Source organism: Typopeltis vanoorti, chromosome 1 (assembly GCF_054136105.1).
Source record: "Typopeltis vanoorti isolate ZY-2024b chromosome 1, IOZ_Tvanoo_1.0, whole genome shotgun sequence".
NCBI lineage: Eukaryota > Metazoa > Arthropoda > Arachnida > Uropygi > Thelyphonidae > Typopeltis > Typopeltis vanoorti.
In genome coordinates this window covers 63,851,128-63,878,190 of record NC_143549.1, presented here as the reverse complement: position 1 = coordinate 63,878,190, position 27,063 = coordinate 63,851,128, and the positions used below count along the sequence as shown (strand labels likewise).

The 27,063-nt window shown below is 34.2% G+C and overlaps 2 protein-coding genes across 2 annotated transcripts in view; one reads left to right on the top strand and one right to left on the bottom strand.

Annotated features, from left to right (window-relative positions):
* LOC150110041 (acetoacetyl-CoA synthetase-like) overlaps positions 1–14,793 on the top strand; it is a 29,979-nt gene extending 15,186 nt beyond the window's left edge. Inside the window, exons 4-7 of the mRNA XM_090397618.1 lie at positions 1,877–1,946; positions 5,882–5,940; positions 6,058–6,260; positions 13,406–14,793. Coding sequence (XP_090253744.1) covers positions 1,877–1,946; positions 5,882–5,940; positions 6,058–6,260; positions 13,406–13,543 — 470 coding nt within the window. The 3' untranslated portion in view covers positions 13,544–14,793. The remainder of the gene's footprint in view (positions 1–1,876; positions 1,947–5,881; positions 5,941–6,057; positions 6,261–13,405) is intronic.
* Positions 14,794–14,955: 162 nt separating this feature from the next.
* The window catches only part of LOC150110040 (acetoacetyl-CoA synthetase-like), a 72,667-nt gene continuing 60,559 nt past the window's right edge, over positions 14,956–27,063 (bottom strand). The window contains exons 14-18 of the mRNA XM_090397607.1: positions 26,868–26,990; positions 23,101–23,170; positions 22,710–22,768; positions 16,643–16,845; positions 14,956–15,413 (exon numbers count right to left, since the gene is read on the bottom strand). Coding sequence (XP_090253733.1) covers positions 15,276–15,413; positions 16,643–16,845; positions 22,710–22,768; positions 23,101–23,170; positions 26,868–26,990 — 593 coding nt within the window. The 3' untranslated portion in view covers positions 14,956–15,275. The remainder of the gene's footprint in view (positions 15,414–16,642; positions 16,846–22,709; positions 22,769–23,100; positions 23,171–26,867; positions 26,991–27,063) is intronic.

Sequence of the window (27,063 nt, the reverse complement as noted above, 5' to 3'; positions counted from 1 at the left end):
TGAGGCAAACTAGCCCACTCTGTCTTCAGAGCAAGGATAAGGTCTTGTTTCTTTTCTGGGGGGAAGGGGGATTTCGGGCAGCAATGCGTCTCCCTATTGCGTCTCAAACGTATTCTACGGGGTTCAGATCTGGGAAGCGTGCTGGCCACTCGATTCCATTAATATCCTCGGTCTCCAGAAATATCTCTACTGCTCGTGTACGATGTCGTGTCGCATTGTCATCCATAAAAATTAATTCTTCGCCTACAGCATCACGGAACAATCGAACATGACATTAAAGAACTTCGTTGCAGTACCATTCACCAGTCATAGTCCCTTTATTCAGCTCTTGTAGCTCGGTGTGTTCATTGAGCATAATGGCTCCCAACACCATGATCCCAGCACCGCAGTATCTATTCCTTTCAAGAATATTCTCGCAATGGTAAACAGTATCACTTTCACGCCAGATCAAGTGTCGTCTAGAATCGGAGGAATGTCGAAAAACGACTCTCATGTGTAAAGGGTATATTAGTCCATTAGTGTCTGTCGAAATTTTATGAATACACCACTGAAAACATGCTCTTCCGATGAACTGTGGATAAGGGGACGCAGACTACAGGTCTAATTATTGTTGACATCTTGCCACAGTTCGTCGAGATATCCGCGCTACCTGTGCTTAAATCGAGCCGACTTGCAAGCTGACTTGCCATGGCGCGTAGATTAGGTTTTGCTATTATAACCAAAAAAAATCTGTCTTCATGCTCCTTGCCATCGCGAGGGAGACCTTTTAGCAAACATGTGGAACACATTCTATTGGTTTAAAACGCTTCCTAAAGACTGGATTCAATGCTATGTGATATTCCAGACTTTCTGGCAATACCAGCAGTTATGCAGCCTTCTTCAAACTTCCCAATAATTCTTTCCCGTGTGAAATCATCTGGGTGATGTCTTTGAGATAATATAAGACCTCCAAGTTTGCAACTTTATTCTTTCAAAGACAATCCGCTTAATGCTGCCTTTTAAAAATGCCTTTAATCCTGTTAAGTGCTACCACGCGATCCCTATTGCTCGAGATTCGAAATTTTGAATGTGTACCCACTTTCTACTCAAAATCGTCAGTTATACAAATTACCTCAAGCTGATTGATCTGTATTTGTGGTTGGAATCTTCAGAAATAGTTATCATCCTTAGGGTTTGGATCCCAGAATATTCAATAAAGGCTAATGTAATGCAACATTGAATTAAATAATCAAGTGTTCTTCACTGAATAAATATTTAGCAAAAATAGTGGAAGGAATGACTCGTGTTACTGCTCGTAGTTTAATATATAAGAAAGAATTTTTTAAACTATAGTGATTGGTTCATTGAGTGTTTTCGAGCGACATGGCTTATATCAGCAGGTGTTCGATTTTGAAAAGTTTTGAAAGGTTGGTCGTTCCATGATTCGGTCGCTATTAACTGCAGGCTCTACGTTGACTGTGCTAGCCATGTTTAAAAGAGAGAGAGAGAGAGAATGTGTGGGAGAGAGAGAATGTGTGTGAGAGAGAGAGAGAGAGAGAGAGAGAGAAGACACTGCCTACGTTATAAGTATACTCCTAAACGAGGAGTCCATAGCATCTACTACATGTATGATTTTTTGTAATAGTAATGCAGGTGCTTCCGTGTTATGAATCCACACAGTGTTTGGATTCATAACAGTGTCGGCTGAGTACTCACTTTTTTTTTTTACTAATATATAACTGTGGAAAATAAATTCAATAAATAAATACTATTCCATGTTTTTTTTTTTCATTTGAAATTTGAATCTATACGGTAAACAAAAAATATTTTGTCGCAAAACTATTAATGTCGACATTTGTCATTTCAAACTCACTATCAGTATTGCATGCATTTTTAGGTGTTTGGACTCAAGGAGATCTCTTCATGATTAATCCGCTGACTCGTGGAAGCATTATGTTTGGACGCAGGTATGGTATTGAAGAAACCATTTTTATAATTATCTTAATCAAATAGTTGACTTACGTGAGCCATTATGCTTATATTGAATCCTGATAAGTTTTTTTTTAAAAAAATCCCACTTGCATCTCTATTCCCATATAAGGAGTAGACGAGGAAGTTTTATTCCTACTTAACATTTGGAGACAGTGGACAGTTAAATCTCCACTGGCTACTCAGAAATAGCTGACCCAAGGCTATCACTAATTTTAAGAGGCATTCAGTGACGCGAAGGATTAAGTGCCGGCATTTCTTGCTCCCTTAAGTGCCGGCATTTCTTGCTCCCTTACCTTATTGGCATCTCTCGCCCCCTTATTGCCTGAAATATTATGGGTTCTATGGTCTATTTTCTTGAGTTTATGGGTATGAAAAAAAAAACCGATTTTTCGGGAGAAAAACCTGCTTGCCCATTCCAGAGATCGACTAACTCGGGAACCGGTCGAAGAAAGGCTTAGAAAACTTATAAATGAATGCAAGATGACCATATTTTGCATACAGCAATAATATGCCATGAGTTAATTTTTTTAAGTGGAGTTAATATAAAAAATTAAGAAAATGGTGTATCTTAATTTTGATTAACAATTTTGATAATATGTGTATATATTCAAATAGCAGTTATCTGCTATTTGTCGATATTTCGTTTCTTTTGTTTTGTTTTTGCTACAGGTGTTTATGTCCATTTATTTTCAACAAATGCTTCTATAGAAGAGTATTTGTCACAAATATATTTTTTTCATCTCTTGAACTAATTTCATAAGTAATCTTTTACAAAATCATAAAAATGATTGCTATGTTTTAACATGAAAGTTGCATATGGATAACTGAAAGGATATTTTTTTAAATTATTCTAAATATACTTTATAAAGAATAATATAATTTCTTGTGTAAAATTAGTTTTTCATCATAGCATTATAAAATCAATAACTGACGGTTTGATTGGAATTTTTAATAACAAATTCATTTAATATGTGTTTGTGTGGCCTTGTGCCAATGTTTCTGATTTAAAAATCCACAAGAACGACCTTTATAGGTCTCTGTTCGGGTTGATTTTCTAGGGTACATGAGCTTTTCTTGACCTTTGCAAGTGGATCTTTGATTTTAATCTTTGGTAAACATTTTTAAATTGGAAATTTTGGATTTAAACTCAGACGAAATGGAAATATCGCGCGCACACACACACACACACAATAATACCAATTATCTTTTAGGATCGTCGTTCAGCGGTTTGTATGCCATTCTCTCACTCCCAAATGCTACAAAGCAGCGCTGGCCATTAACTAAACTACTGGTGATAATTAAAAATAGATGCCCTCTGTTTATAGATTTCCAAATATTAGTTAAGGCTTAAAGCATTCCAATTACACCCTTCAGTGAATAAAAAAGCAGAAGATTTTTTAAATTTATAGAATTTACAATCAAAAATAAAATAGTAATATCACATATCATGTTAATTATAAAAGCAAAAATAAAATAGTAGTTGCATGCGGATTAACGATTTCTATAACGTATCTGATATAAAAATCATAATTGCTCTGAAATAATTAAATTATGAAGGTTGATGAAATGTAATAGCAAGAATGCTTCTTGTTCATTGAAGTTTGCAATATCGGTTGCGAAAACTCTTTAGTTTTGCCAAATTTAGGGTAACGTTAAATTCATTTTCATTTGTTCATAAGTACATATAGAAATTCTTCTAATGCTGACGAGTCATAGTCATTCATATAAATAACTCCTTTATGAGAACTACGATTTTCTTCAGTTTTGGGACTAATATACCAAATTTCTTTCCGAAATTTGGTATATTAGTTTCGAATTGGAACAGCAATTCGAAACTATTCAAACATGTATCTTACAAATGACAAAAAGTATATATATATAAAACCAAAAATGGCTGAAGGTTGCTTTTATAATGATATCATTAAACAAGAATGCCTTTGCAAAACACTTGTTTATAACAGTTCTGATCATTTCCATATTTGTTTTTAATTTTGTGTGCTCTCAGTGCTCATAGTTTATATTCCTACATTACAGTTTGTCCCATTTTGGGTTCAAAGACAATGTTGTTGTTCATGGAATGGAGAACAACATTTTGCGGTAATCGCTGCCTCTTGAAGAAGAGCAAGCCAAAGCAAAATACTTTTATCATTCAGAGGCAAGTCATCTGATATATTGAAGTCGATCCAGTATGCTGTTATAACAGTACTGAGAAGTTTTAACTTAATGAGCATCAATTCCGTATATATAGCAATGCTTCCGCTCCATACACTTTCTAACTATATGCATATTCCGTACTGTTATGCCCATCGCGACGGGCGACGTCGATCTTGAATTACGGGTGTTCTTGATTTGTAAGTTCAGTCCTGGACCTTCAAATACTAGCTAGTTTAGAATACATTTACATTCATCTTAAGCACCACATTTTTCTTGAAAACTAGAGATATTATTTTTTAAAAAAATTAGTGTGCTTCTCGTATTTGTTTTACCTTTGTAATGGTAGAGATCTTTGTGTGTATACAGAATCCATTATTTATTTTTTTACTAAAATGATAAATTATAGCACTGCATACCTCGCACCAACTATCTGTTTACTTCACAACGTAGGATAATCTGGCATGGTGGGAAAAATTTGATTTGCAGATACACGTTTTTAAAAATAAATCAACTAATGCCCATCCCTTCAAGTATTTATTGATAGTGGTGCTGAACTATCAATTAACCTAAGCTTTTCAGGGGAGAGAGACACTGCTGTAAAAATGAAACATCCTAATACTCGTATTGCTGTTTGCAGCAGTGAGTTCTGCAGTCGATTTTCCAGAGTTTCAAGGCAAACTTTACTTGCCTGTTCCAGGATCAATTATAGGTATCTGTTCCCCTCCCCTATCCAAAAATAAAAAAATAAAACTGCAGTTACAATTTTAGCTTACTGAGCATCTTGTAAACATTACTGAATTAGCTTGAAAACTGGTTGATTACTTGTGTATTGAAAAATGATATCGCTGAAATTTAGTTTAAAAATACTATGGTGCCTCTACTTAGGGCTATGCTGTAACAGTCATGTTTACTTGAAATTCCCATGAGAATATTCATAATATATATTTTTAATTTATTCTACTATTCTAATAAATTCTCTTTACGTTAATGTGATCCGAGATTTATTTTCTGTATTTTAATTATATAAAAATTATATGTATTATTCCGTGACACCTACGTTGAGTCCGAGAACTTATTGGCGGGAAGATACTCTCCACCACAAAACTCGCATCCGCACTATTTAATCTACCATCTACTAAACTACGTAATTCATCATCTACTGTGCTGCACCGAATAATACACTATATAATCCACTGTCAACAGAGAACACCGTCAACTGCCCAGTAATAGTAATATCGTTGTAGTGTGTGTGTGTGTGTGTGTGTGTGTGTGTGTGTGTGTGTGTTGTGTTATCTGGCATATTTGTGTATATGTGAAAAGAAAATCCCAGTGTTTGGAGAACCCTGCCGGTTAATTACAAGATCCATTATCAACTCCTACCAGTCTATTACCCACTAATATTACAGTATTTTTTTATGTTGAATGTGATACGTACTGTTCGGTATTCACAAAAAAAGGGTTCACAGTCTTCTTCTAACTGCTACGGAAGCAATAAGTTTGTTTGTTTTGTTAATTTCATTTGTAAATATATTTTTACAACAGATTTTAGTAATTGCATTCAATCATTTATGTACTAAGCAATATACTGTATTATGAAGGACGCAAACGAAGAGTAAAACGCATTTTTATAAATCGTGCAATGCTCGTAAGTTCCACGATTGTAGGCGATATGGAAATTAATAATAATAATAATAACAATAATATGTATGTTTTGTCTTCGAGTGTTACATTAGCTCTTTCTGTGCTGTTTTTACAGTGATGGCGTTTTAAATCCAGGGGGAAGAAGATTTGGAAGCGTGGAAATATACAACATTGGTTAGTGTCATGGAAACGATTCGCTAATACACAGGGATGTTTATTTTGTTTTATTCGTACAGTTTTTGGTATGCAAATGAGCGTTCATTGATCTTGTGTATTATCTATTCCCGTTAGTTGAGAAATTCAAGAAAGTCCAAGACAGTGTTTGCGTATCTCAATATAGCACAAATGGTGACGAGCGAGTTATTCTCTTCATAAAAATGGCTGCCAACGCCGTATTCGATGAAAACCTAGTGAATAAAATAAGAACTGAAATCGAAACTGAGCTTACCAAACGACATTCTCCTTCACTTATCTTGCAAGTGAAGGATATTCCTGTAAGTATTTTTCGAGAAAATGTTCTCTTTCTATAATAGTTTTAACATAATACAGTAATTATTATTACAAATATTCCCTTCGGGAAAAGAAGGCATTACAGAATTTTGTTTATTTATTTTATTACAAATACTTCAGCGACTCAAACACTCGTCCTGTGAATCATTAATATATATTTAGAATTATGTTCATTATGAATACTATTATATAAACGTCTATTCAGTAGCTGGTACGCATGTTATCGTAGTTATTGCATAAGCTAGTACCACTGCTTAGCATTAAGACAACGGTAATTAATATAAATTTATTTAAAAATATATTTTCATTATTCTTAATCAGTAAGTTCTGTTCCACTAGAATTCGAACATACGAATGTTGAAAGGTACAGTATAAGTATTCAACTAGGTAAACAGAATATGCACGTTGTTTCAACGCTTTCAAATTAAACCTATACTGTAATTTTAATATATGTCAGAAAAGGATATATGCGCGTGTGCGTATGCGTGCGTGCGTGTGTTTGTATAAATGAATGGCGTGTACTACTTGCTTGCAAAAATGGATCCATAACCTTGAAGGTTACATTTTAAGGATTTTAAAACAGTATTATAAGATCCGATTCACTAGTCGAGTATTTCTTGAATGTTGTTACGATCAGCTTGCCAGTGAAGAGAGCTGTTAACTCTTTGTGCTCCAATGATAAGATGCGGCTACTATAAATTAGGTAGTGCATTTTGTGATAATTATTCAACTTTGCAGATATGAGTTACTGAAAAATGGCCAGAAAAAAACTACGTCAAACTCTTACTGACATCAACTGCTCCCAAAATACTGTACGTAAAGAAAGAAAACAAGTGGATGAAGTATCTCAAGGAATGAAATTAAAGGGGAAAATATATTATTATTATTACATGACAACTCCATGGAGTCCAAAGACTCATCGAGGGAAGGCACCAACTCCACAACCCTCTGACTCCACCACTCAATCCATCAACTACTTTATATATATATATATATATTAAATCATCTGTCTAGTGCGAAGTTACAAGTTTATAAAGGCATTATAAGCAAATCAAACTCCTACATAGAGGAAAGATTTAATTCATTCTTTCATTTATGTTTTTGTTAAAAATATATAAATATTTGCAATCTCATCATTTTATTTACCTATATCTGAAGGTATAATCTACAAACTTTCACAAAACGTACGGCTGGTTTTTGATAATCAGTTGTCAGAAATTCAAACTTTTTTTATATATTAATATTATGCTAGTTTTACGTAACTTTGAAAAGCATGATATACAGATGTTTCAATAGATTGTTGAAGCATATTTTTTTCCTAGATTTTTTTTGTCAGATACTGTTGTCAGTATAACACTATGGAAAACCTCAAATTATTATTCTTTTAAAAAAACATAACAAGTAGTCACAAATGCTTACATCCTCCTATCATGTTGAATAAATTTCATTGCCCAATGTTGAGAGAGAGAGAGAGAGAGAGAGAGAGAGAGAGAAGATGATATTCCAGATATGATAAGATAATTATTATATTCTGTCTCATACTTTTATGAATCAAGAACATTATTTTATGAATTGAAAACAAAGAGTCAGCAGTCTATTGAAAATGTTGTTGCGATACACTGAACATTGATATATAAAGAATATTTTAAAGTTTATTTCTATTCCTTATCTTCAAAAACTATTGTTGTTTCTTTAATAATTTTTGCGACCTTTTTTCTCCTATTTCATGAGATAGATTAATCGCTTCATTTTAACTTTAGTAAAATCTCATTCACTCTTTCGTATTATTTTAGTTCATTGCTTTAGCGGTTCTACAGTAGTATTTCTTTACATTAGAAGAAAATTGATGGGAATCATCTTTTCGGAGAAATCAGTGTATCAACAAGGTAGATAAACAGAATGTGTTGCACGGAGGCCAGTACCTTCGCTGCAAACTGAACTTTAATTATTAATTATTTATTTATTAACTATTATTTAATTATTAATCATTAATTTTTTTTTTATTTATTTATAATAATAATAATAATAATAATAATAATAATTATTATTATTATTATTATTATTATTTATATGGACATTCCATGTATTCAATAGAATCATTACTGGAGACCCACTCTGTTCATGAACACAACACATATCATACATCTCTTTAAATCTATTCACTGTTAGGGCGCTCACAATCACCTCTGGCAACCCATTCCACTTATTTACCCCTCTTCATGAAGAGAACCTAGTCCGCACACCCTTACTAACCACACTCTTAGATAGTTCCAAGCGTGACCTCTTGTTTTCTCCCCTAGTATCCATGTATTGAAATATTATTTCTGTCTCAATCTTTTAGTAGCCCTTTAGTAACTTATAAGTTTCAATCATATGCCCTCTCCTCCGCCTGTTAGCTAAACTCTATCCCCCCCAACACACACACATACTCTGAATTTATCCTCATAGGGAACATTCCACGGACCTTTCATTAATTTGGTCACTCCTCTCTGAATCCTCTCCTCAATCTTCTGATCCCCCAAGAAACATATGTGGCCAAATATGTTTCCACAGCTTTAGAAAGAGTGAAAATGACCTCTCTATCTTTACCTGTCAATGTGTTATTCAGCATCCAAGTAATTCTCCGAGCTATTTTGCCAAATTTTGCAATATTTCCTCTTAATTCCAAATCTCTATTCGCCATCATCTCCAGACTCCTAGCCTCATCAATTTCCTGTAAATTACCGCCGTCAGTATGATACGATGTGTGTAATCTTTCAACCCGATGTTCATTACCTTAAAGTTTTAATAGATTGTTGAAGCATTTTTTCTAGATTTCTTTGTCAGATACTTTTGTCAGTATAACACTGACAACAATTGAATTGACAACAATGGTTATCAATTCAATTTTACAATATTGAATTGACAACTATTGTCCTTTCTCCACACTTCCAATTTATTTAAATTATTTTGTAAGATCCCTACATTACCTTTATCAAGTATTGCCCTCCCAAGTTTAGAATCATCAGCAAACAACTGAATGTCCTCCTTCCGATCTTCTGCTATATCATTCACATACAAATTAGAGTAGTGGTCCTATTACAGAGACATGAAGCACTCCTCCAATCACCCTCATTCGCTAGATTCTCCTCCACCATACCCCCCCCCCCCCGATATCGCTCTAACTGCCATCTCTTATCCATACCACCAGTCTCGTATCTATTCCCATTTGCTCCCAACTTACATAATAGTTTTCCATGCTGTATTCTGTCAAATGCCTTTGCAAAGTATGTATAATAATGTAGCTATTACCTTTATCCAATTCTGCTGTAACCTTAATATAAGAGTGAATATATTAAGGAGGCAAGACCCAGCTTTTACAAAGCCAAGCTGTCCCCTATAGTTTCATATTCCTACCCACCCACTCCTGAAATATACAGCAATACCTCGCATAGTCCGGCTTCGATCAGTCCGGATTCACTGTAGTCCGGTTTTAAATCCTAAAAAATTAGTACATAAAATTATTTTTTTATATACATGAATGTTCGGTTTTTTTCCCTTTATACAATCAAATCTCTTTTTGTGCGGTTTTAAAGTTATGCGATATGATATTTCAATTTTTTCGGAGATTCCCCGTTGTATATGTATGTACCTAGACTCGGCGAGAATGTAAACGCGGCACTATGTGCAACGTCTTAATGTGTAAGCTATGTATAGTACAAGTAAGCAGTGGACGTTTGTGAACTTTAATGTTGAATTTGTGATAATTTGTGATAATTAAATTTCAATCCCATTAAAAAAAAACTACATAATGAGTGCAAACAGAAAACGTGAAAGGGATTATGTTACCAAGAAACGTAAATGGCTCACTTTAGAACAAAAGCTCCATATAATCAAGCTTCATGAAGAAGGTGCATCCTTTGCTAAAATAGGCCGTAAAAAAGGAATGGACGAGTCATCAGTTCGAAAACTTATCAAAAAAAAAAAAAGGTCAATACAAATCGCACGGTATGGCTACGGCTCTTATTTATCAAAAATAGTGACTAAAACCAGAAGCACTCGAATGCTAAATATGGACCGGCTATTATCCATATGGATCGAAGACAACTCAAAAGCGAGTTCCGCTTAGTCAAATGGAAATTCAAGCCAAAGCATTAAGTCTTTACAGTGACTTGAATTGGTTGGATCACGGTGTCATTGCGACATTTAAGGCCTATTATTTGCGCCGCACTTTTTCTCAAGCCATAAAAGCTACAACAGGAGAAAATGCGCCTACTTTAACGGAATTTTGGAAAAGCTACAACATCAGAAACGTTATCGAAAATATAGGCGCAGCATGGCATGAATTAACGGCAAGCAATATGAGAGCAGTATGGAAACATATCACACCACATTGCGCAAATGATTTCATTGGTTTTGAAACTCATTTTGCTGAAGTCACTAATAACATAGTGGAAATTGGACAGCAACTTGGTTTCGAAGAGTTAGATTCCGTCAACGTAATTGAGTGCATTTAATCGAACCCTAATGAACTGGATAATGAAACACTTATTAACATGGATGAACAACGTGCTTATGAAGAGCGGGAGGACAACTTAGACAACGAACGACTGTGTTGAAGTGCCTGCACGAAAATTAACACAGTTGAACAATTATCAAAAATTATTGGAATGGTTGAAATATTGTCAGAGCATATTATGGAAGTTGATCCCAATATTGAACGTAGCCTTACAATTCGCCGAAAGATAAACAATGCAATTCGTTGCTACAAAGAAATGTATGAAGTAAAACAAAAAAGAAGAAAAATGTGCAGACATCGATATTACAATTTTTAAAGAATAAAAATGAATTAAGAAAAACATGTATTTTTTGTTTAACTATTTTTGATAAAGACATTTGAATTTATTAATCTCATTTTATTTATTGAAAAACAGGGAGAATTTTTTTGGAACCAGTTATCATTTTTTGTATGTATTTATAAAGTTCCTCGATTAGTCCGGTTTCAAACAGTCCGGGATATCGGTGGAACCGATTACCCGGACTATGCGAGGATTGCTGTTTCAAAATTTCCGCATATTGAGCGACCACCAGGACAAGATTACCTTCACCAGTCCATCTAGAAGATCTGTCTATAACTGCAGTAGTAATTCTACCTTCTCTGATGTTATTACCAGATCCAACTCTCAAACCCCTTTTCTTTTCCATCATGTGCCATTTCAGATAATTATCCCTTAGTAACTGTATAAATTCCATTTTGTCATGTGCCCCTTCCTCCTTCCAATCTATATCACCATAGTTGAAGTCTCCCATGATAATTGCTCGGCCCACTCATTGTGCTAATATGCTGATGCATGTCGTCCGAATTTTCTTCTGGACCCCCAAGTCTATAGCAGCAACTAACAATATATTTTGTCTTATTCCTCTATTTCACACCAAACAGCTTCAAGTGAACCATTTCGATCAGATGTCCAGTCTTCCTTAACTTCAAGTTTATTGGCTGAAGCTCTTCAGCTATCATTTAATAGTACCTCTCCTCCTCCTCCTCCTGCACTGTTTATTCTATCTTCTCTGAAAATACAATATCCATTACATTCTATCCCTGCAACTACATCATTCTCTGACAATAAGATCTAGCTGATGCCAATAAGTTTTGGCCAAGTTGAGATGATCAATGCTAAAAAAAACCCTCTCCTTTATTTCTGATACTTCGGGCATTCGTGTACATTCATTTCAACATCACCTTAGCTCACAGTTAAATTTACATAATGCCATTACCTGCCCGAAACTTGGGAAGGTAATGGGTATTACCTCAGCTCTTCGTAATCATTCCTACACTTATACTCGTCTATCCTACGGGTGGCTACAAACATGCTTTGTTGTTTCCTTCCTAATATCTCTAGTTTTCCTGCTTTTGCACTACCAAACTCTCACTGAATAACACTCTCTCCAAGCACCTAACTCCAAATCCATTTGAGTGCAGTCCATCAGGCAAATACAGGTCCTTACGTTCATCAAATTCTCTTCACACATCTATAAACTGACACTATTCCTCTTGCACAATCTTCTCATTGACTCATTCGCAATCATGGACCTTCTTCTCAATCCAGTCCTATCATAGCGAGTCAGAACTCACAATCTTTAATTCATTTCTTCATTTTTTTGCTTCTTCTAACAACTCTTTCATATTTTCTTTCATTGCATATTTTTGACCTTTCAAATCATTTGTTCCTGCTGAAACAATTAATTCATTCGCTTCTTTCTTCTGCAAACTTAAAGCTTCACTAACATCCTTTATCCTCGCATCTGGAAAACATGCTTTCGTAACTTTCTCATTAAGTATACCTCTTATCATGGAATATCCGTACAATACTATATATTTTCTCCCAGTTTCTCGCACTTTTATGCTTTTCCCATTCACTCTTTCTTTCATTCGCCGTCCTTCTGTTGTTCCACACGCCAATCGTTTTTCCTGTCGCTCGAGCTCATCTTTTGTCTTGTGGAGTCCGCGTAAGCGTGCAATTTCTTTCCAGGCTAGCATCTCATCATCCACATTATTACATGCAATTACTTCCTTCAAACTCTCATTTGTATTTCATGCACCATTCACAACACTTTGACAATCCTGCCGTATATTCATATCAGCCACTTCAATCTTTCGCTACAGATACGATTCGCATTCCTATCCCCCCCCCCTGCGAAACATTTTCCACAGATATTTTCTCATTCTCGCTCTCATACCACAAACCATCCACTCTCGGCAATGAATACGTTAAATATACGGTACATCGCACTAAATCCCAGACGTTGACATCAGTCAACATCGATGTCTTGGTCGCCATTATTCTCGTACCCTTCAGTATCATAACGATAAACGTTTCTGAAAGTATATCGTGTAATAATAGTTGACTATACAACACAGGCAAAAATAAACAAAATACCACCAATTATATATAATAATATCACTAATGTATATACTAAAAAAAATAATGACTTATCTCAGCAACACGTGTACGGCATCCACTACTTAAGGACGATGCTAGCGCCCTCTGATTAATTATATAAGCGGGTTATATAAAGACAGTTATATCAATTATATACTTATATAATTAAACTAGCAGGTCCTAAAATACAATTGTAATTTTTCTTTCAGTACACGGTGACTGGAAAAAAGATTGAAACTGCAGTGAAAAAGGCAATAGCGGGAGAAAAAAATATTAGTAGAACTGCAATCATTAATCCGGAATCTCTTGATTATTATTATGATATTCCTGAACTACAAGGATATTGAGAAAAAAATATCTGCACGAAAGTTCGGAAATAGTAATACACCCTGGATAATTATTCCTATCCATACTAAAAGTCTTTTCGTACATTCTTTTACCAATCATAGTACATAATTTTAGAAGCTGTGTTTCTTATATGATTATTTTTTCGTTTTATTCGAGTGTGCGTGTGTGTGAATAAGCATGTGTGCGACTCCTGTTAAAATATATAGGCATATGTTTATGAAAATTTTCTTAAGAAAATAATTGAGATAGTTAGCTGTGACTTATGAAGGAATGAATAAATTCATTCGAGGAGTTTCGCCAATAATTCCGCTCTGGCTTGATGCAGTTTAATAAAAATTCGGATATAGAATTAATACACAAGAAGTCGTTCATGTAGCATAGTTTCTTTTTTTTTTTAATTTATTGCCAAATGATTCGAACTAACAGTAAGAATTCCCATTGGCTGGAAGGAATTTAACGATATTTAGTATTGAGAATTTCCGTTAAACTTTATGGGTTTCAATTTTAATTACGATCAGACTATTTGTAGTGGAAATTATTAGGCCTAGAGTACATGATCTAAAACGGGGAGGGAAGTTTAATAAAATACCTTCTGACTTTTATAACACACTCCTTGCATGGCTGTAAAAGTACCGCCACGTAAGAGTTAAAATGCGTAACTTAGTTTCAGATATTATTATCAAAAACTCCAGTACGAACAATTTTAACTTTTTGTTTTTTGTAAACATCTATAATATCCTTCTAAATACAAATTTAATGAAATGTAAAGCGGTAGCTTTCAGTGTAAAAGAAATCCTAGGTTCAAGATTGCTAAGTTATTATTATTATTATTATTATTATTATTATTATTATTATTATTGTAATTACTTTTATTAAAATTTAAAAAAACGATAAGTTTCCCCCCTGTCTTAATGAAATGTAACTCAGTTTGATATGTAAGATTACTGTTGAAACATGTCAGTGATTAGTATTAAAATATTTAGATTATTTTAAAATAGGAGTTACAGAATATCAAAATTAGGGAAAAAAATCATATTAACAGAAGGTAACTATACAAAACTTCCATTACGAAAATGCTTATTTTTATGATTGATATAATCATAAAATGATTGTATGAAGTTATCGTATGAACTGGTTCAATCGGATTGTATTTGGTGATTGTAATCATTTCAAGAGCATATTGCAGGATTATAATAATTTCATGATTGTATGAATTGATCGTAAGGCAATCACAGAAGTGCACCATTTTTATGATTGTTTTCGATGATTTCTTTACTTGCATTAGTGTTGTGATTATATCTAAAACTGAGTTACGGCATTTTAAAACTATTTTAATTACCTAAAAATCTTTTAAAGCATTTAAAACTCTTTAAAAGTAAATAGTTTAAGTTATTTCAGTATGTCTTTCGTATACAAAGAAAGAATTAACTTTATTATCACAGCTGTTACAGTTAATGCACCAGTCCTATGATAATATCATTATTTATTATTTCGTGACACCTCCGAGGAGTCAGAAGACTCATCAAGGGAGGACGCCTGCTCTACAACTTTCCGTCTCTATCACTATTTTCAAACCTCTACTACCACCATCATCATCTACATCAATGGCATCTACTGCTCACCACCACTAGTAGTATTTTTTGTCTGTAAATTGCGTGTGTTCGGAAAGGCCGATTTGTCTATATTAAAGCAGCACACGTGACCAGACGTATTTCCGATGAGACGAAATCATTAGAAGTCTTGTAATTGAGGAATGTTGTAAAAGTTGTTCAATGAATCAGGATTTCTTATAATCGATTTGTTTTCAATGGGATTTTTGTTGACTGCCAAATGAATCAGCTTTTCCAGTTTCTTTCCTGTTACAGAATACTGTAAAAGAAATTAAACAAGAATTAACAACACTACATAAGGATTCCGGTTTAGGCCTTTAAATTACAGACAATCTCTGATACAAATGCTATTGCACATATGACACATGACCACTAAGGCGAGACACTCGAGTGAGCTATATTTCTTAAATGGTATTACAGTGTATTTGTTTAGAGCAGTAGCGACCAAAAAGTTGTCCTGTGCACACCGTCAGAACAAAAAGGAAGGCTCGGATTTGAATTCCGTCTGAATACGAACAGTTTATGAGCTTTCACCAGAAAATGAATTACTTGATTTTATAAGAGACAAAATCCAATCCCCCCCCCCGCCCCCGCGATGGAAACTTGCGTTCTTACCCTGCATAACAGACCATCTGATGAGTAGGCAATTAACATAATCATACAGTCTCCTCAAACATCGGTTGCCACATCGCTGTGCGACGACCACTCCAACAATAAATACAATCGATTTTTTTTTGGAAAATATAATTTATTATACTTTTTTTACTAGAAGCATCGTTTAGATCGCGCATATTCTTCTGTGTTTTCTTAAGTTAAAAGATTTTGTTTAGAAAGAAAAGTAGAGAAAGTTTAGAGAGTACACACCCACCCACCCACCCACACACAGTAAACAATAAGTATAATTTAAGCTTTACAGTAATAGTTTGCAGTAAAGAGCAAAAGCTGAAATATAAATGATATACAACTTTTTATCACCAGAAATTGTATATTATTTTAGATTAGAAATATTAAATTATATAAAATATATTGTATTTTTGAAGATTATTTATGGGAAGAATATGTTAAGTTCTTTATATTGTAAATCACCTTTCCTCATTTAATGTATTATTGTTCACATAACAGCTGTTTCGTATATAAAAAATAAAAGTTGAGTATATAGTTTACAAAGTTTTCTGCCTTCTGACATCCTTCAAGTAGTCTAATATCGAGATAACTCGTGAATATGGTTGCAATGCATTCATATCAACAGATACGAATATTAAATTTCATTGAAGTTTATCGTTTGTAGTAAAATAATAATTTAAGCAACATATTAACATTTATATACTTAAAAGTTTAATAACGTTGGATTTGATTTAGAAAAAATAGTACTGATTAGATTTGCTCCAAAATAATCAGTTTAGAAAACGTTTACAGATGCGTTTTGTGCTCTTTTATGCGATGCTTATGAGGTTTATTTTATGTGTATGCTTATTTAAATAAACTTACTGGAATATCATTGACTTCTAATATGACGCTGGGGACACAATACTCGGATAGCTTATCTGCGACCTGTTGCTTAATTCTGTTCACTAAGTCCGCTGAAAATTTGTTTGGAGGCATCATTTTTATGAAAAGTACAGCTCGTTCATCTCCGAATTTGTTATACTGGGAAACACAAACACAGTCGTCGATCTCTCTGAAGTGCTGAACTGAAATAACAAAAATTAAATACCACAGCCATATTAAAGTAATTCAAAATTAAAATCAGGGATTAAGAAGAAACTGTTTTATAAGGGACGGTTTCTGTAGTATATTGCAATCATAAACTGCATAAACAACAACATCATAATTTCCTGATATGTGCCATAAAGGAGTGTACGTGAGTTTGGTTTCCTATGAATAATTAATGTATTCATTCCTAATTAATGTATTTTTCAGTTTTTGATATTGCGAGACATTTGGCCTTCTGTTGAAACTTTTAAGGTTCAAATCTGTCTTGGACACGAGGAAATTATATAAGTTCTTTTGAAGTGAATGCCAGTTAGCAGATGTTATATGCAGTTACAAGGTTTCCTCCTGAAAACTCGATTTTTCATACCATAAAATAGGCATACTGCCTGAATAATACATATAATACACTGGTCTTTAGTATAAGTCCTTCTTCCATAACCTAAAATTAATCCAACAAAAAAATTTTCTCCCTCATTTTTAAGGAAACTATGCCAGATGAGTTCTACTCAGATATTCTTGAATAGTAGTAATATTAAATTCCTTTCCAGTATCACCACTTTAATGTAATTTGGTCATTTCCCCCTAATTTGTCACAAATTCTCATCCGTACGGTCTTTGCTGATTGTTTTATTTTTAATCCAATTATCAGATCCATAACTTATAATTAGTCTAAACACAGCCTAGTATACTGGCAGTTTAGTGCGTTAACAAAATTCAGAAATCTCTTCAATCCGCTTTGCATTATACTTTTCATTATTCTATTATATATTGCCATATATAATTTTCAATTTTCGTAAAAATGTTTGCTTAACTGTGCCAAGATATTTCATCGATTTATCGTTGAAATATTTTGGAATATTTCAAATAATATTCGTTTGAAATAACATGCTTGTTTTATATGGATTTACCATCGATAATCTAGTTGATGTTCACCATATTCTTAACTTTTTTTTTTCATATTTCGTCTAAAATTCAGCGGTTATTTAATTAAGTTAAAAATTTCTGAAGAGTTATATTGAATTTATTTAGGAATATAATAACATTATCTGAATAAAGTAAAAATTTGAGTCAAATATCTACAATTTTGAAGGAAAAGGCAAAATAACAATATTGTTATTTTGCCTTTTCCTTCAAGATAGGATCTATAGAGCTGATAAATAAGAAAGAGGAGTGGTATAGTGCATCGTTGACTTATACTTGATTTAATATCATGCTATCTTGACTATCAGCTTCGGCATGATTTCCTTACGATTCGAGTAAGTTCACATGATTCTAGGCACATTTTTAATTGAATGGCTTGTTTCGATTTTCCTTCCTTTCACAGGAATAACAAGAAGCCACAAAGACCGTCATTGCTTGTTATTCTTCTGAAAGGATCGAATACGTTGCAGATGTAAATAACCCGTTTACAGTCAGCTGCTAAGTAAAATATCCAATACTGCGTCCTCTACACCTTTCTCACTGTGAGACGTTGGACTCGAACCATCATATTGAATGAATCGCTTTTAGGCCACTCTGAATGCATATTTTAGCCAATTGCGTACATTATATATTCAGAATCTTATGCATAAAGTTCAGCTTTATGCATATTTCAACTTATTCAGAGTGGCCTAAAAGAGATTCATTCAATACGATGGTTCGAGTTTGAGAAAAAACGTGAGCACACCGAAGTCTCACTGCGAGTAAGGTGTAGAGGACACAGCGACTGTAACGGGTTATTTACATCTACAATGCATTCATATCTTTCAGAAGAATAACAAGACATCATGGTCTCTTGATCCTGAAACGATCTTGAAAGGGCCGAATTCTGTGATTGTTGTATCCAAAAGGTGATGCCGAAATCCCACATAGTACCACTAAAGAAGTAAATACAAGCGATATCAAAATACGATTCAGTCCGATTCAAAAATCTATTAAAACCTGCTCTTATACTCTGAAAAGTACTAGCAAATTTATCACTAATGTACAGCAATGATTTCAAAAGCTCTGTATACTTTCTTCTCTTGTTCAATCAGACATTTATTGAACAAAATTCATTTACAAATCAGTATAATCTCCTACTGCCTTGTCACTGTTATGCAAGTGGTACAAGTCTTGTATTCCTGTTAGGAAACTTTTTTCCCTTCTTTTATATGTTTAATAAGTTCGGAACAGATCGAAGTCAAGAAATCTCATGTCAGGACTGTTTATGGGGAAAAGGAGAGGAAGCGTTCCTCACCGCATACAGTAATTTATCCTTTTTCATAAGATTAGATACTTCACATGAATCTTATTTTAATGTACGAAAGCTAATTATTGCGCAATATCCAACTTTAGAATCTTTAGAATATTTCGCAGATTACGATATTTTTATTCAGAGATCTTGCTTACATCTCCCATTTGCTATGCATGCGCCGTGTGCAGAACTTTTGATAAACTTCATGCAATATGCCAGGCATGATCGACGGATTTTTAGGTGATTTTTTTTTTCTTTAATGGCCTTTACCAGTTATTCTATTATGTCCCCTTTTAAACAGTTTTGTTGTGATTCCAAGCATTTTATCACCAAGCACTGTTGGAGATATTTTATAAAGTGAAGTTTGCATCTGATTTTTCCAAGGTTCGAGACTTACATAATATGGAAGATGCAGAACCAAAGATATCAGAATTGTAACATCGACAAAACGCAATGAGGAGGAGTGTTGTCCAGGTGAAATCAATCTCCACTGCACACTTATAGGATCGTTTTCACTGCACCTCTTGTATATACTATAGATCAGAGGTCTTCAACGCATGGCCAGCGGGCCACCTGTGGCCTGGCCCGCCGAGCTCTTTGACGTGGCCCTCCGGCCATTGAAAAACATTAAAACGCGATTAAATAAAAAATAATTTCAATGAAGCCCGCTAAGCTATACTGCGGTATTAGAATTGTAAGATGCTTTCCACATTCACAGGGAACGCTGTGCATTTGATACTTTACATAAAATCCTATAAAACTAAATATTAAATAGACATGCTTCTTCAGCCATATACCAGTGCCAAGCGGTACTTAAGTACTAGTACTAACGTCGTCAGCCTCAGGTTCGTCGTGTCAGCCATAGCTAATTGTGATTTTATATTGACAGACTTTTTTCATTAGTGTGAGATATATTCAGTGGATAATAACAGTTACAATAGGCCATTTTGGATATTTTTTGGGTTCACCTTCCATCACTATGGCATGTACGAGGATAAAGCATAAATCAAGTGATTCTTATCGGGTGTTTAATGAAAAGGGGACTAATTTGTACTTTTTTATGCCGATCGACGATAAGCCAGAGTGTTTAATTTGTCGTGAGTCAGTGTCAGTATCAGAACTATACAATATAAATCGACACTATGAGACAAAGCATGAGTCCCATTTCGATCACCTTCAAGAGAAGCTTCGTGTGAACAAAGTGAACCGTCTCCAAATTGATTTAAAATGCCAGCAGGGTACGTTTAAAAGGCAGAGAGAAGAGAGCGAAGTGTGCATCAAAGTAAGTTATGCAATAGCTGAAAAAATTGCTAAAAAGTCAAAAGCCTTCCTAGAAGGCGAGTTTGTGAAAGAGTGTCTCATCGCTGCTGGGGATATTCTGTGCCCAAATAATAAGGAAGTGTTTAAAAAACCGAGTTTGTCTCGGTTAACTGGGTAACTGTAGTACCACGTGTCGAAGAATTTGCCAATAACATTGAAGGAACTTTAAGAAACGGTCGTCCGAATTTACGTCATATTCACTTGCTTTAGATGAGAGCACAGATGTGAGGGATATAGCACAACTGGCTATCTTTGTCCGTGGCATTGATCAACAATTCACTGTGACAGAAAGGAACGACGAAAGGCACTGATATTCTTGAAGCCGCCAAGAAAACGCTCCAGCGTTTCGACCTCAGCTTAACCAACCACGAAGGTGTGGTAACTGATGGTGCCCCCTGCTATGGTGGAAAAGAACGAAAGGTTTGTTGCACTGCTACCGAAAGAACCGGAACTAGAAGGAAAAGATTTCGCCCATTACCACTGTTTAATCCACCAGGAGAATTTGTGCGCGAAAACTATTGGATTTGGGAATGTCATGAAAGTTATTGTGACAATAAAGTTACTGTCGTCAACATTATTAGTGCAAGAGGATTGAATCATCGTCAATTCCAAGAGTTTTTGACCCAAGAGTGCGAAGCAGATCAGGCAGTGTGGTTTATTATAGTGATGTGCGTTGGTTGAGCAGAGGGAAGGTTCTTAAAAGAGCCTTTGACTTAAGGAGCGAAATACAGCAGTTCATGCAAACCAAGGGGAAGCCGATTGCGAAATTCAACGATCCGAAGTGGATGACAGACTTTGCATTTGGGGCCGACATCTCATTGCATATGAATGAACTAAATACGCGGCTACAATCCAAAAATCAACTGGTGCACACACTTTGTTTGATCACATCAAAGCTTTTGTGGCCAAACTCAAACTTTGGGAGGCATAACTCGCAAAAAAAGACTTAACTCATTTTCAGATTCTCGCTGAGTCCAACTGATCGTCTCTTGATGAATACGCTACAAAATTAGCTGTGTTGCGAAGTGAGTTCGAAGAGAAATTTAGTGATTTTCGTAACCAACAGTCTTCTTTAGATTTATTTTCAATGCCATTCATTGTCCATGATGCCGAAACGCCAGGATCAGTACAAATGGAGCTGCTTTAACTCCAAAACAACTCTTCTTTGAGAGAAAATTTATTCAGTGTGCCCTTGCTTACATTTTACAAAGACTACATATCTGAGGAGGCATTCCCTAATCTTCGCCGGCATGCTTTAAAGATGTGTGCTTTGTTAGGAAGCACATACTGTATGCGAGCAGTTCTTTTCCAGAATGAAGCATGTGAGGTCCAAGATAAGAACTCAGATTACGAACCGACATCTCGAGAATACTCTGCGCAAAACAACTTCCAACATTGACGCCAACATCGACAAGCTGGTCAAGGAAAAGCATTGCCAAATTTCCCATTGACATTGTAAAAAATGAATGTTTTCTTCATTAAATTATATTTTTCAACTATTGATTGTATTTACATATCATGAACTCGACTGTACGCTCTTAAAGCTGAGTTTGTTTATTTTTATAGGATTTTATGTAAAGTAACAAATGCACAGAGTTCCTTGTGAATCTGGAAAGCATCTAACCATTCTAAATACCGCAGTATAGCTTAGTGTCCCGCAGGCTTCATTGAAATTTTTAATGCGGCCCGCACTGTCTGAAAGGTTGGAGACCTCTGCCATAGACCATATGAATATAAATGCTGTTTCAATAGTTTAAACTTTCGGGAACATTAAAAATATACATGGAATATATAAATATAACATCATTCGATAATTAACAATGCAGTATTTCGTAAATTTCGAAGAAAAATCAGTATTGCTAATTGTTCCTCTCAGAAAAGCAGTTTTACTGAGAGGAACAATTAGCAGTCCATTTCGGTTTTGCAAAATGTTGCAAAATTTTACGGATTTGAAGCAGAACTTGATGCATAGCTGCTGTTCTTTAAAGTCTGCCATTTATTTCTGGAACAGAAATCGTAAAGGGCAGAGTCGCACTTTGTAATATGTTATCTTGTACTTAAGCAAGCTACAACTTTGGAATAACTAAATAATCCGGAAAAGTCTACTCTATTACAAGCCTACATTTATCGGATAAACTAATTGAAGCAGGATCCTTTAATGATGCCCATAGTGTTTTTATCGTACCATATATTCTTTATGAAATCCTTTACTTCTGTTTACTACTTACTTCCCCTGTCAGACTGCATGGATATCTCATCTTATGATACCTTCGAAACTATAAGGATATAGAAAATGTATCTACTTACTAATGCAATAGATTTCTTCACTTCCAAAAAGCATTCCATCAACATTTAAAACTGTATCACTGCAAACAGAAATACATTAAAAATATACATGAAATATATAAATATAATATCATTTTATATTTAATAAATCCGCGTAAATGAATATAAATAAATCCTCTAAAGTATTTTATTCTCCAAAAGGAAGTCCTGTAGTCCTAACTAAATTCCTGAAGGTAGGCGGGGGGCGAGCCCCTGCTTTCCTGCCTTCACTAATAGTTAACCCAAGCTATCAATGAATCAAAGCAGTTTTTCAAGAGAGAACTTTACCGATATTAGCTTCGAGTTAACTCATAGAATTCATTAAAATAAAACGAAACCTCACTATTAAATACAATAACATTTTGCTACTTGCCTTCTTCCAAGTGATACCATTCCGCCTGTTTTTGGATTGACATAACAGAAATCTCCTTGTGACCAAACACCTAATAATGAAATCAAATGCACAGTTATTGCAATAATAAAACATGAACCAAGAGTTAACAAAAAAAAATTCAACGCTTCACATAAAACTTAGCGCTGTGAAAATTTCTTTACTGCAGTTATATTTTTGTTTTTAATAAAAAAGGACAAAAAAGAAATCAGGATTTCGGATTAAAATATTTTACTTTTATATTTACATGCAATATCAAATTACTAGGAATTTTTATTTTTGTGATTAAGTTTCAGGTTAATATATTTTGTTACAATAAGTTGTAATTAATGTTTCATAATAAATTTCCCTCCAGAATATCAGAACCTAAGCTTTAAATTACAACACTTCACTTCAATACGATAAGCAATTTTTTATTGGTGAAAAAGATAAAATGTTAATAATAATATTCCTCTAAGAAATAAAAAAAGAAAAAATGTACCCTATAAGAGCATTTAGTGTCCTTTACTCTTATTACAGTTCAAAAACTGTTAAATAGCATCGAATCTAATGGAGAATCTCCCCCCCCTCCCTGTTAATCTTTTTAACTTAAGCCATTTCGATAAAACTATATTTATGACGTGTTACTTCCGATGGCGGTGTACATATTTTTTGATAATAAGTCTGTTAGTATGACAAGATAATACAACATAAATGAGAATGATATAAAAGCAATAGGAAGAAACCTACTTAGAAGTAAGTTTTTAAGAGTGTCCTTAAAAGTGGAAAGAATGAACCCTTGTCTGTATTAACTCTTCTTTACCAGGTTCAGAAGCGCACTAAATTGAAATAAAACATACAAGGTTTTGCAAAAGAAAAAAAAAACATTAAAATCCAAAAGAGAGCGGGAATTGAAACACAATGAACGAATTGTGTTTCAATTCCCGTTCATTGAACACAATGAATTGTGTTCAATGAACACAATGAATGAATAAAGCATCATAATGCTATTAAGTATATTAGTGAAATAAATACCAAATAATGAAATAAATAAATTGAAATAATGAACTCTTAATAAAATAAAAAAATACTCAAAATTAGATTGATGTTGGTCTGTTTACTGTTTCTGAAATGATATCAGTTTATTTAAGGAGCAATAACCACTCGCATAGTTGGCATTAAGGTTGAAGATTTTACTGATTGGTTGTAAATATTGAACTCTATTCTTTATTTTTCAACTATCAGTTTATTGATATTTTATGGCTATAGGATTGATTTCGATTATGAAGGTTTTCGAAATGCTTAATTTGGTTGTATTATTCTCGAACAGAGATACAATTTCTCAATTCTTGATTGATGCTTCTCCTGATGTATACCGTGAGCAGCGATATCTGTAGTTGGAGTGTGGAATTATAATTATTTTAACTAGTTTTCTTCTTTTGTCGACTCAAAATCAAATTCGAAGTCATCATCATGAGTGGATATATTTATTTCATTAATATACTATTTAGTATTACAGCTTGAGTTTCGTTTATTATATTTACGGAAGCCGAACTGGCCTCACGATAATTAAACTACGTCTTGTGACCACATCTGATGCGTTCCTGCATATATTAAGTTATTATTATCTCCATTGAGTCCAAGACACTTTATACTAACTAATTTTACCATCTAGACTACGTAAGTGTTCATCTGTTTATTCGGAATTCTCTTAGATTCCTTACGTATTAGAAGAGATTCGATCGAGGTCTCCCCCCCCCCCCATAATGTTCATTTGGTATCAAATACCAACAGAGCTGCAGTGGCTCTACCACATAACACTCGGAAAGTTTCATCCATTTTACCGATCAGTTGAGTTGAAGCCAATTTACCATCCACGCGAACAAACGTAGTATAGATGCTATAATTTTTTGTTCACTGCATACATTAGCCGTTCTCCTTTTTCTCTCTTCCTGAAAAAGAAGGGGAAAAAACTTGCTGGCCGGAGATCTTAGTTTCGTCTGCCATAATTCCAAACAAACAACTCTGTAAATCTTTGTGTTTATATCTTTGACAAGTAAAGTAAATATTTATACTCATTCATACTGGGTACTTTCTATGATCTCAGTCAACGCCATCACTTTTTTATGCTATTAATAATATACATGTAAAGAGGAAAATACAGTTCTCAATAAGATAACAAGAAATTACCTTTATGCTGCTTGATATAATTACTCAATTACCTGAAATATGAATTGGTTGGCTATCTAGTACTCTTTTTTATAGTTGAATATCTTCACAGCTGTTTTTGCAAACCGATTCAAATTTTTTAAAAACAGGAAAATATTAAGGAGATATTTACAGTTTAATTGCACATTTTACTTTTCCATAATTGCATCTATGGATTTCTGTGTAGTCCCACAAGACTACACTAGGACATCAGAGGAAAGGTCGTCATAGATTCATTTCACATTGCCAAATATCGAAACCTTTTTTCTAGGCATTTTTCAGTCGTTTCCCGTTGGCCTTTGGCAACTTCAGCAGGTTTCTTTTTTACCTCCAAAAGAAGTGCGGTTTTTAACTCCGCAAGTCAGAAAAATCGACATTCAAACTCAGTAATATAGTATACTTTAGTATTTAAGTGGTACCAGATGGTGGCTGTTGTCTTGAAGCCTTCTTGGAGCCTTCCACGGTCTGAATTCTAAAAAAAGTTAGTTATGGCTGAATATTTCTGTTTCACTCCATTTGAGAATAAAAGTTATTAGAGTATTTATTTGCATGTTATCCAATTCATTTTTATGTACGTGTGCTTCCGTAGCTCAAGGGCGGGGGGGGTGTAACGATGGTTCCGTTTCCAGTGTATATACACATACAGAGGTAGAAGGATCTCATCTGTAGACTGAAGTGTTATCTCTCAAGACAGAAAAACCAAACCAAGGATAATTTCATTTAAAAGAAATAGCAGAATGCACTTGCGTATATGAATAACCGCACTAACATAGCATTAATTAGGTGCAAAATTGCATAGCTGAGTTTCCCTTTTTTTACAATGGGGGGGGCCCTCTTTAGCCAAAATTATAGGGCATTACTGAAGTGTTATCAAAACTAATATATGAAGAATAAAAATAGGAGAAATTTTGGACATACTTTTTTTAATGTTTTCTGTTTATTCCTTCATATGCTATTAAGCTGTTAAAGGGAGGGGTTTTTATGGCGGTGGGGGAGTGGGGACAAAGAAATGTGGGGGAATTATTTTGAAAAAATCCGGATTTTTTTTAATATATATATATATAAATAATATTATTATTATTAAGGGTTAGTAGAGAGTGTTTTGGAAGGGAGGAGGTGTGAGAAAAGAATCGGAAGATAGAAATTGGGGGGGGGGGAGGGATGATGGCTTCTACTATCCATTACTACCAATAATATTTTCTGTCTTTAAATCATGTGTGTTATCCTGACGGAACTCTCTGTTATGCGGTATGAAAATCCTGCTACCTCGTACAATATCGATTAAATCACCTTGAACTGATAAAGCCCGTATAACAAGTCCTCTCGTTACGAAGACTGGAACTCAGGTCTTTTCCAACGAATATCTTCTTGCTGCGTTACCGACGAGTTCACTAATTACATAGATAGATACAAAAAAGATATCTTACATGATACACTTTTCCTATCTACAATGTAAATACTTAACAGTTTTAAGCTTTTTGAAAGTATATATATTAGCAGCACAATCGATTGATCTTTAAAATATAAATACGTGTACAAAACATATACTTCGATATACTAACCTGGAAACTTGGAAAAATATGAATTATACTTTGATCGGTCTGGATCATTCAAAATACATATGGGCATAGATGGAAAAGGCTTGGTAATTACCAATTCTCCTTTCCTGCCGAGTGCCGATTTTCCTAAAAATGAATTCATATCTATCTCAATTAATAAGGTAGGTAATTACAATAAGTTAAACTGTGGGAATAAAAG